General features: G+C 44.5%; 1 protein-coding gene across 2 annotated transcripts in view; it reads left to right on the top strand.

Moving 5' to 3' along the window:
- RAD54L2 (RAD54 like 2) overlaps positions 1 to 11,125 on the top strand; it is a 91,271-nt gene that overhangs the window by 64,744 nt on the left and 15,402 nt on the right. For both annotated transcript variants that reach the window (XM_069475782.1, XM_069475783.1), the window contains 11 exons: positions 890 to 1,091; positions 2,015 to 2,154; positions 2,619 to 2,735; positions 3,063 to 3,289; positions 4,692 to 4,874; positions 5,012 to 5,145; positions 6,727 to 6,923; positions 8,070 to 8,412; positions 9,121 to 9,298; positions 10,429 to 10,680; positions 10,893 to 11,011. In XM_069475782.1, the coding sequence (XP_069331883.1) occupies positions 890 to 1,091; positions 2,015 to 2,154; positions 2,619 to 2,735; positions 3,063 to 3,289; positions 4,692 to 4,874; positions 5,012 to 5,145; positions 6,727 to 6,923; positions 8,070 to 8,412; positions 9,121 to 9,298; positions 10,429 to 10,680; positions 10,893 to 11,011 (2,092 nt within the window). The remainder of the gene's footprint in view (positions 1 to 889; positions 1,092 to 2,014; positions 2,155 to 2,618; positions 2,736 to 3,062; positions 3,290 to 4,691; positions 4,875 to 5,011; positions 5,146 to 6,726; positions 6,924 to 8,069; positions 8,413 to 9,120; positions 9,299 to 10,428; positions 10,681 to 10,892; positions 11,012 to 11,125) is intronic.

An 11,125-nucleotide genomic window follows, 5' to 3' on the forward strand; every position in this document is an offset into this window, starting at 1 on the left:
TCTGTAACTGACTGTGAACAATCAGTTGAGATAACTCCCTACCTTCAGACAGCCATGTGAGTGCTTTAAGACATTGAAAAGAGAAGTATTCTCCCTGTTGGCAAACAAAGAGGTGAAGGGACTTGCTTAGAGTCACACAGCTGAGTGTGAGCTGTATTTGGAACCTAGCTGCTCAGTGTAAGGTTTTTTGGATTGGCTGGTGCCAGAGAAAGAAAGACAAGCAGAGTTGAAAGGGATAAGTAAAGAGGCTTTATTGGGGCATTCCTGGGTGGGGGTAACGGGTCCCAAGAGAGGGACCCGGGCGAGCCTCATGGTCCCACGAGTGGAACCAGAGAAGCCGCCCCGCCCAGAAGTCTGGGTGGGCTTATATATGTTTTTAGGGGTGGGGGATGGGAGTTTCTCTGGAGGGAAGGTTTTGGCGGGAAGAGTGAGGAATTTCTTTGTTTCAGCTTTAGGGCAGGTATGGAGGAGTAGGAGGGGCTTCTTCTTTTTCCATTAGGGAGGGGAGGAGTGCCCGCCACCAGCCTTACACTCAGACTTTGTCCCTTTCTGAGCATTCTAAGGCTATGAAGCTTCCTCGCTCTGATTATAGTGCTGACCTATAGTAAGACTGATGGCTGTCATTTGTACTGGGCCTATTGTGGGCCAGGCTTAGTTCCAGGCATATGCACTATTTAGTCCTCACAACAGCTCTGAAGTGTGGGCATTACTACTCTCATTATATAGATACATCCACTGAAGTTCAGAGAGATATAAGTAATTTGCCTTAGGTTATCAGCTAATAAGTTGCTGAGTTGAGATTTGAACGCAGGTATGCCTGGCATCAAAACCCATCCCCCCATCCCCCGCCTCCGCCCTGAAATTATCCTCTTTCTCCTTGTTTTTTCAGATCCATCCCTGGAAAGCATGGGTGGCACAGAGCATGCCCAGCTGGGGGAAGATGGGCAGCGGCCACCACGGTGCACTTCAACTACCTCATCTCAGTCTGAGCCATCAGAACAGCTTAGGCGCCACCAAGGCAAGAGCCTAGCCTCCGAAGACCCCAAAAAGAAGAGAGCTCAGAAGCCCTCCCACATGAGGAGAAACATACGGTGAGCTGTGTTCTGAATGAGAGGAGAGGGGAAGGAATAGAGGTGTTATCTTCGTCTTGAGGCTGTTAGTAGCAGGACTGGTTTGGGCAAGGAGAGTCTCTCTCCAAAGGAGAAAAGTGCCAGCTGTGTGTTCCTATTAATAGTGAAGCTGCAGCTCAGGACTCCTAGGCCTGGGCTGTCAGAGGATGCAGAAGGGCCTTGACTACCTCTGGAGAGTATCCCACTCTCTGGAGGTCCTGGATGATAGGGTGCTCTGAATTGGACTTTATGTTTCTTCTTTTATTTTTGCTTGGGTCTCAAAATGAGGAGATTTTGAAAAGTTGAGTTCTCATCTTCTTAGAACTCAACTTCAGATGGTGGGGGACAGTCTGGCCCAAAATAGGGCTTTTTCCTTGAGCTAAAAGATGAGCAAATGTGAACTTCCTTAACTATCCAAATCTATCCAAAACTATCCAGTCATTCCTTCTATTGAATAACAACTTGTACCTTTGAGAGGAGATAAATGATATCTTTTTCTTAACATGACAACTTGAAAGTGTTGCTTTAAGTTTGGGAATAAGGATGTAGAATCCCTATACTCCTAGTTTTTTTTCCACATGACAACTCTGTTTTGGATACTGCTTTTCAGCTTTGTGAGTATTATTCTGTTTTACTCATGATCTGTTATATGCAAAGCTGAACTGGCAGGGGTGTCTGTCAGGAAGTTAAATAATATGGAAAGTACGTTAGCCCAGAACAATCCGAGTTTGATATACTATTTTTTTTTTTTTTAAGCACCACATAGGTGTAGTGGGGCTGATGTGCCTTTTCCTCATCTCACCTCAGTTCTCTGAGATCGGCAATGGTGACTTCCCTCTTTAGCTTGCCATTACATTGCCCAAACTTAAGTGAACCCAAATGCTTTCTCTTGTTTTAATGTTTAGAAAGCTACTCCGGGAAGATCAATTGGAGCCGGTTACCAAAGCAGCACAGCAGGAAGAGTTGGAAAGAAGGAAGCGCCTGGAGCAGCAGAGGAAAGATTATGCAGCCCCCATCCCCACCCTTCCGCTGGAGTTTCTCCCAGGTAAGCAGTAAAGGTGTTAGGGAAGGCCCAGTGCTTCAGGGAGAAGAGGCCCTAGGCATGCACAGTGGTCAAAGACAGATCTGAAGTAAGAATGTGACCTCTCAGGAATTCTTTAAAGTCATTTAGCTTCTTGAGAGCACACTAGCAGAAGAAACTCATTTAAAAAGTTAAGATGGATAAAAATGTACTCTTCAAATTGATTTAGACGTTCTCTGATGACTTTTGAACCTTAACATTCTGAGGGATTAGGACCTTTTCTAGTGATCAGGTGGATAGCAGGAAGTAAAAACCAGTAGAGAAAGGGAATTTGGCAAGGGGGCTGAATTTTTGAGATGTTCTCTAATTCTCTTCTCAGTGGATACTCCCCATGAGAACAGTAAAGGAAAAAGGATGGTGAATCATTTTGGGAAATATGTTAGAGCTAAATGTGGTCTTAACATTCCCTTCCATCTTTCTTTTCCTAGAGGAAATTGTCTTAAGAGCAAGTGATGGTCCCCAACTGCCTCCTCGGGTCTTGACCCAGGAAGTCATTTGTTTGGATAGTAGCAGTGGCAGTGAGGATGAAAAAAGCAGTCAAGATGGTAAGATCGAGCCAGAGGTACCTCCCCTTTCTCCTGACCCAGTATTTTTCTTAAGAGATTGGCTGTACCTTTGAAAAGAATTCAGTTCTTTCTTATTCAGTTTGGGGCTTGGCTTTGACAAATTTCCCTGGGTATCCTTGGTAAATATAAGTTTTACCTTGTCTTAACTGGACGTTGAAAGACAGAAAATAAGAAAAATCAAATTTTTTTAAAGTGATGACAAGTTGTAACTTTTAAGTTTTTGTGCTTTTCTGCTCTGACAATGGGCAATAAATTATCTCCACTCCCTGGGTTTTTGTTTTTGTTTTGTTTTGTTTGCTATCTCAGAGGTGATTGAACTGAGCTCTGGAGAGGAGGACACTCTGCACATTGTGGACAGCAGTGAGTCTGTCAGTGAGGAGGAAGAGGAAGAGGAGAAGGGTGGCACCCATGTAAATGATGTCTTAAACCAGCGTGATGCTCTTGGGCGAGTCCTTGTTAACCTGAACCACCCTCCAGAGGAGGAGAACGTCTTCCTGGCCCCGCAGTTGGCGCGGGCTGTGAAACCTCATCAGGTGCAGCAAATCTGGACTCTCCTCTCCTTTTTCCTTCTGTTTCCTTGCTGTGGACATTGCCTGCTGGTGGTTATTAGCATCACAACCTGTGAAAGTACTTGTTTGGTATCAAGATCAGCTTGGAAAGGCTTGATCCTTTGAGCAGGATTCTGGATGAATCAGCAGAGACAGGGAACGGGAAGAGACAGGCCTCAGATTGCCCTACCATGTGGGAAGCACTGGATCTCTTGGCGTAATAATTTTGAGTCTTCTGTAGGATCAGCAAGACTAATAGAGATACTCTCTGGAGAGCAGTGTTTTGATTAGGAAGGTGTTGTTATTTGTTAGTGGTACCAGGAGAGATGTGGAAGTTAGAAGTCAGAGGGACTTTCTAACAGGAGGGAGTAGAGTAGTTTGTATTGATCCAGAGTACCTGGAACCAGGACCAGTGAGTGAAAGTTCTGTGAAGACAAAGGTTGACTCAGCTTACAGATTCTTTTTTTTTAAATTGATATATCATAGTTATACATATTTTGGGGGAACATGTGATATTTTGATACATGTATATAGTGTATAATGATCAAATCAGGATAATTGGGATACCCATCACCTCAAACATTTATCTTTGTTTTGGGAATGTTACAGTTCTTCTCTTCTAGCTATTTTGAAATATACAATAAATTGTTAACCATAATTTCCCTACTATACTATCTGAATACTAGAACTTATTTCTTCTATCTAACTGTATTTTTGTACCCATTAACTATCTTCTTTTCATTCCCCATCCCGCCTCTGGTAACTACCATTCTACTCTCTATCTCCACAAGATCTGCTTTTTTAGCTCTCACATATGAGTGAAAACTTGTGATATTTGTCTTTCTGTGCCTGGCTTATTTCACTTAATGTAATGACCTCCAGTTATTGCAAATGACAGGATTTCATTCTTTTTTATGGCTGAATAATATTCCATTATGTATATATGCCACATTTTCATTATCCATTCATCCACTGATAGACACTTGGGTTGATTCCATACCGTGGCTATGGCAAATAGCTCAGCTTAAGAGCTGTTAACAACAAGAGCTTCTCCTTATGGAATGGGCTGCCTTGAGGGGGTGAGCTCCCCAAGGCCAAGGGCAGCCAAGCTGAATGAAAGACCCTGTCAGGAATTTAGTACTATAGAATCTTGCATCAGATGAGACATTGCACTGTACCAGGTGAATGCTTTTCTGTTTTCTCCACGAAGACTAGACCAGCCAGTAGACCAGTCAGGATACAGGGAAACTTCAACGGCCATTCACACCAGCTGTCTGTTATAATGCTTGCTCATTTACTTAATTCTGACTAATTCTAAAGTAAATAAAACTAGAGCCCTGTTCCTTGCCAGCCCCTCTGACATTTGCCTTTGTTTGTCCCTTGTTAGATTGGTGGAATCCGGTTCCTGTATGATAACCTAGTGGAGTCCCTGGAGAGGTTTAAGACCAGTAGTGGTTTTGGCTGTATCCTGGCCCACAGCATGGGTCTGGGAAAAACTTTGCAAGTGATCTCCTTCATTGATGTCCTCTTCCGCCACACGCCAGCCAAAACAGTCCTTGCTATCGTACCGGTAAGAGTTTTGGGGAAGGCTCCACTTAGTCACCCCTCTGAAGGCTTCAAGCTTATACCTGGGCACTAAAAAGCTTGATGAGCTCATCTCTAAGCTTGCTCCTTAAAACTCTCTTTTTGTACTTGGTTTTCTGGTAGGTTAATACTCTTCAGAATTGGCTGGCAGAGTTCAACATGTGGCTTCCAGCTCCTGAAGCCCTTCCAGGTGACAACAATCCTGAAGAAGTCCAGCCTCGGTTCTTTAAAGTTCACATCTTGAATGATGAACACAAGTAGGTGGCCTGCTCTTTACTCTCTGCCCCTTTCCTTTTAGACTTCTGCCCAGGATCCAGATGTCAAGGCAGTCTGTCTGAGTATATAGCCTGTCCTCCCAGATTCCTTTCTGTTTCTTTATATGCTTCTCTCTCTGTTCTTGCTACTTATTTTTTTGCTTTACCTAGCTTTTCAGGAAAGCCAGAGTTAAGTAGTTAGGAAAGTTTCTGGTGTTTAGCTTTAGGATGCTTTTATATCTTGAAAAATTTGCAGGCATGGTCACATTTTCCCATACAGATAGCAATAAAATTCAACATGATAAAATGGAACTTTCCATCTTCTAACTTTTACATTTCACTTTTCTTAGAAACCTAATCATCAGTCTCTTCTTTGAAGCACTGCTCTATGGTGGACTTTTTTTTTTTTTTTTTTGAAACAGGGTCTCTCTCTGTCGCCTGGGCTAGAATGCAATGGCATCATCATAGCTTGCTGCAACCTTAAATTCCTGGGCTCAAGTGATTTTCGTGCCTCAGCCTCCTGAGTAGCTGGGACTAGGAATGTGCACCGCCATGCCTGGCTAATTTTTCTATTTTTCGTAGAGACAGGGTCTTGTTCTTGCTCAGGCTGACTTGAACTCCTTGCCTCAAGTAATCCTCCCGTCTCAGCTTTCCAAAGCGCAAGGATTATAGGTGTGAGCCATCATGTGTGGCTTACAGTTGACCTTTAATGATACAGAGCTTTGAAAGGTCCCAGCCTTGTTTTGGTTCTACATTTAAATAAAATGATTTATATTTCCATGCCATCAAGTCAACCTGATTTCCAAAAATGTAAAGCGATTTTTTGATCCAAGCTAGCTTTACATGCTACCCTTTTCCCTCATTGGCATGGATAATTGAGAAGATAGGCTTTACTGTATTTTTTGCAGAGACTGCCTTTTGTGATGTTTGGTTACACATATCAAAATGAGGAGACAATGAGTGACCCCACAGGTGGTTGACCACCTGCTCTGCTTTCTTAGATTTTAGGACTGCTAGTCCACATGCAGCTAATGAAATACAGGGAGGGCCTAGGCATTTGGAAGTGGAGTGATTGTACTGAGGGTCATCTGTTCCCTGTGCTCTTGCCCCTTTATTGTTTGTCTATGGCTCTTTATTCACTGGAGCCCAGGCAGGTGAACAATAGAACGTTGCCCTTCCTTCTGTGACCTTGTATTTTTCATGGGAATAACTTGAAATGCTTCCTCAAATGTTGAATTGTAGTCATGCATATATATTCAAGGGGGTTGTCATTTCCTCTTGCCTTGTACCATTGAGTTACTGTGTTTCTTGCTGTTTAACCATCACTGATGATCCAGTCCAATCCTCAGTGCAATTTGTGTCTGGGATGATGGGAAAGTCCCTGGGCAGCTGGCCAGCCCTGTGCTTGCTGCCACATGGAATCTTTGGCAGTAAGAAGTTCTGACACCCAATCAGCACAGCTTTGATTGTGAGGAATTCTTCATGGGGGGCAGCAGAGCAATAATGCTTTACTTCTATTTACCATTTTTTAAAACAACTTTGTTGAAATATAATTCACTTCTCACAAAATTTTCTCTTTTGCAGGACAATGGCATCTCGTGCTAAAGTGATGGCTGATTGGGTGTCAGAGGGTGGGGTGCTGCTGATGGGGTACGAAATGTACAGACTCCTCACTCTCAAGAAATCCTTCGCTACAGGTAGACCGAAGAAAACTAAAAAACGCTCTCACCCGGTCATCATTGATCTCGATGAGGAAGATCGACAGCAGGAGTTTCGGAGAGGTAGGCAGCCTATCCTGGGAATATATTTGGTGGTGTTTCAGGAAAAAAGAGATAGTGTCTGCTGGTAACACCTAGTCAGGTGTGAAGTACATTATTATTTTTTTCTTTTTCTTTTTCTTTTCTTTTTTTTTTTTTGAGATTTTCCTAGGTCTATGAAGTGCATTATTGATGTCAGTTGTTGTCATGAACCAGAAATTGTGGTCCCCAAGATGGGCGGGACAACTTCCAATGGCTCTCAGAAGATACAGTTTGGTTAGGCCAGGCCACACATTGGCTTGGGGGGAGGCTCCCTTGTCCATCTGTCCCTGTTTCTCTCACAGAACAGTCAGAAGAGTAACTAGTCCCTTTACCAATTCCTAGAGATGTTCTGAGAAAGCATTAAGAAAATATAAAGTGCTTAAATCACCAGTATAAAGACAGAGTAACTATAATGTTGCTTGTGAATTTATAAAAAGGAATTTATCCCAGCTGCTTTTAGTGAAAACCACTCCTCTCGTAGTTCTAGTTCTTCTCCCTTTTTTAAGGGACCTTTGTTCACTTGGGGAAGAAAGTTTTTAAGGGTTCAGAGGCCTCTTTTATAGGTCTCTTCATCTATGAGATTATGCTTGTTCTAGGTTTGCTTTTATGGTAGAACTGGGATGAATTTGCCATTTAGCAATGACTGGAGAATAACTGCGGGAAGACCCTGTCCTTTAGCTAGCTCCTACCAGCCAGCCCTCAGATGGAGCCAAGATGCTGGCAATGGTGAGAGCCCGCTGAAGTGTCTGGATTATTCCCATTGTTTCATCCAGATGCATTTTTAATCCTAGGCTGGCACTCTGTAAGGTCCCTTTCTCTGCTGCCCAGTTGATGTAAGCCCTAGGAATGCAAGTCAGTTTTACTCTTAGCCTAAAGAAAAATAAAATAAAATAAGGAAAGGAATGGGGGAAAAGGGATTTTTATTGCAAGAGTCAAGAGCCAGGTTAGCATCACACCAAATGTGCAGGAGCTTGAATGGCTGGCTCCCTCTTACCAATGGGGGCTGACTCTTGCTTTCCTGCTTCCTTCATTTCTTCTGTCTCCTCCAGGGTGCACCCCTACTTCTCATATTATTGACTAAGAACAGGCCCTCTCACCCTCTGACTCCGGATCCTCTTCCCTCCCTAGAGTTTGAGAAGGCCTTATGCCGCCCTGGTCCTGATGTGGTGATCTGTGACGAGGGACACCGCATCAAAAACTGCCAGGCCAGCACTTCACAGGCTCTGAAGAACATTCGCTCTCGCCGCCGCGTGGTGCTGACTGGGTACCCCCTGCAGAACAACCTTATTGAGTACTGGTGCATGGTGGACTTTGTGCGCCCAGACTTCCTTGGCACCCGGCAGGAGTTCAGCAACATGTTTGAACGCCCTATCCTGAATGGGCAGTGTATTGACAGCACACCTCAGGATGTCCGCCTCATGCGGTACCGGAGCCATGTCCTACATAGTCTCCTGGAAGGCTTTGTGCAGAGGTGAGCCATCCTCAGGGCCCTGTTTTCTGAATCCTGAGAGGGTCCTTGTGCAATGGTGTGCCAAGACTATTATGCGGGGGGCGGGGGAAGGGATGTTACGTAGGGGAGCCCCTTCTTAGTGGGGCAGTAGTAAAACTTCCTTTGTGTGAATAACTAGCAGTTGATGGATAGCCACTGTTTCAGTTCTCTGAAAGTTTGGCCTAGAAGTGCTTCTCTCAAAGTTATCGTTATTAGAGATGCCTATCTTTCTTGGTGAGAGAAGCAAGAAGAGCTACCATTCTGCAGACTTCGATGAAAGAATAGAAGTGGTTTTAGGGGTATGGCCTTATCAGTATCAAGTATCTCAGTAGATACAGCATAGGCTAGTCTAAAGCAGTCCCCTCATTTTCCTTGTTAAGATGGCATGTATGGAGAAAGCTCAGAGAGGCAGTCCTGAATTGGGATAAGAACCTGGAGTTCCCATGATCTCTGTCACCCAGGCAGTTGTGACCTGGGACAGGTTACTCTGCCTCTTTGCTTTAATTTTCATCCTTGAGATGAGTTTCTTCTTGGTTGTTGTTGAAACCACTCTGGATTATTGCAAGGCCACAGTACATGTTGAGATACTCATGAAGGAAGTGTGACAGGAAAACAAGGTTCTGTTTTTATCCTGCACTGACCCCTTCTGGCCATACTACCTTGCCACTTCTAATCTGTTTGCCTCTGTAGGAGAGGCCACACTGTGCTGAAGATTCATCTCCCTGCCAAGGAAGAAAATGTGATCCTTGTGCGGCTCTCCAAGATCCAGCGAGATTTGTACACACAGTTCATGGATCGCTTTCGGGACTGTGGTAGCAGTGGCTGGCTGGGACTGAACCCTCTTAAGGCTTTCTGTGTGTGCTGCAAGGTGCATTGGGGCCCCAGGGAAGATTGAGATGGGGATAAAGATGCATGTGGTCTTGAGGGAGTTACTCCTACAGGGAGTCCTTGATAAAGGAAGAAAAATGTGAGAGGGGGCCACCTCAGTTCACTGCCCTGGAGGATTGGGGGCTCCAAGGAGAGATGTGCTGATTGTATACTACACAACTCCTAGGGGTGACACTCATAGTGCATAATGTAATTGGTGCCCCTTGTAGTTGTATACCTCAGGTGTACAACTTGTTATACCAAACTTGAGAAATCACTTTCTTTCTTACTGCTTTGTTTCACTTGGAAAAGGGGGAAGATGGAGGCATATTGTGGGGCAAGTTTTTGATAGATAGTATATAGATAGCTTAGAAAAGTTACAAGGGGTACCTTCTATTGGATTCTGTATTTGATCAGGTTGCAATCTCTCTCTTCCTGTTATTGAGGGACCTATTTCTTTGACTTAGTATCTCCAGCTATGCTCTCAGCAGACCTGTTAGGTATTATTCTTGATTGACCACTGCTTTAATAAATCAGCTGAAGGCATGTGCCTGGGGACAAGTGAGATTTCAAAATATTTCTTTTGTAGCCACAGTCCTAGACCAGGGCCAGGAAACTAAAGCAGACATTGTGGTCTGTGATGATGCTTCAGTGGCAGTTCATCCTTCTCTCCTCCTTCCCTCCCTTTTCCTGGGAGTTCTCAACTCTTGCTGGGAATAGTCCCTGAAATAATACATGATTGGTTATCTATAAGTCAGATACATTTTGTCTATAGGAAGAGATTAATTTTGTTTCATAGTTTCATACAGTAGCTGACTATAGCCAAACAGTGAAAAATGGAACATTCTCACTCTTTTTTGAATAAGAACACAAGGCTTGTGACACAGCCTTTTTGGTTATGTACCAAATACATATGCATGACTCCTGGTATGAACTCTTCTATTCTTGTCTCATGGTGATCAGAGCTGGTCAGTGAAAGCTAATGTGCAGGCTCTTTTACTGTGAAGGGCTCCTTGTATTGTGAACAGTGTATGCTTCGGGAGGTGTGTGTTTGAGTAAGTGCATGTTTCCAGACTCCCTGGGACACTCTTGGAGTATTCTTGCCTGTGCCCCCTCTCCTTTGAACCTCAGATCTGGAATCACCCTGATGTGCTGTATGAAGCCCTTCAGAAGGAGAGCCTGGCCAATGAACAGGACCTAGACGTGGAAGAGCTTGGCTCAGCGGGGACCAGTGCCCGCTGCCCGCCACAGGGAACAAAAGGCAAGGGGGAGGATAGCACCTTGGCTTCTTCAATGGGAGAGGCAACCAATAGCAAGTTCTTACAGGGGGTTGGCTTCAACCCTTTCCAGGAGCGAGGCAACAACATCGTCACATATGAATGGGTGAGTCAAGCAGATCATTCAATAGCCATAAACTGCTGAGAAGGGATGGTGCAAGGCCTACCTGTGGAGAGAGTAAGAGTGTACTGCACTGCCAAAGTCTCTGCAGGGGATTATGAACAAGGCCAGTAAGCTGCTGCCTTGGAGGGAGAGAATTTTATTTCTAATGATCTGGCCTTGGACCTGCTCCAAGCTGCCTCATTTCTCTCTTGCAGGCCAAGGACCTTCTGACTAATTACCAGACTGGAGTCTTAGAGAACTCTCCCAAGATGGTACTGCTTTTCCACCTGATTGAGGAAAGTGTGAAGCTTGGGGACAAGATCCTCGTATTTAGGTAGGAAGAGCATTCCCAGGTGAGGCTGTGTGTTTATGGTAAGGGGTGACACTGCCCCTGCAGAGCAAGACCAACGAGGGCCACACCAGCCCCCTCTCCATGCCTCTGCAACCA

This window comes from Eulemur rufifrons, chromosome 7 (assembly GCF_041146395.1).
Source record: "Eulemur rufifrons isolate Redbay chromosome 7, OSU_ERuf_1, whole genome shotgun sequence".
Taxonomy (NCBI): Eukaryota; Metazoa; Chordata; class Mammalia; order Primates; family Lemuridae; genus Eulemur; species Eulemur rufifrons.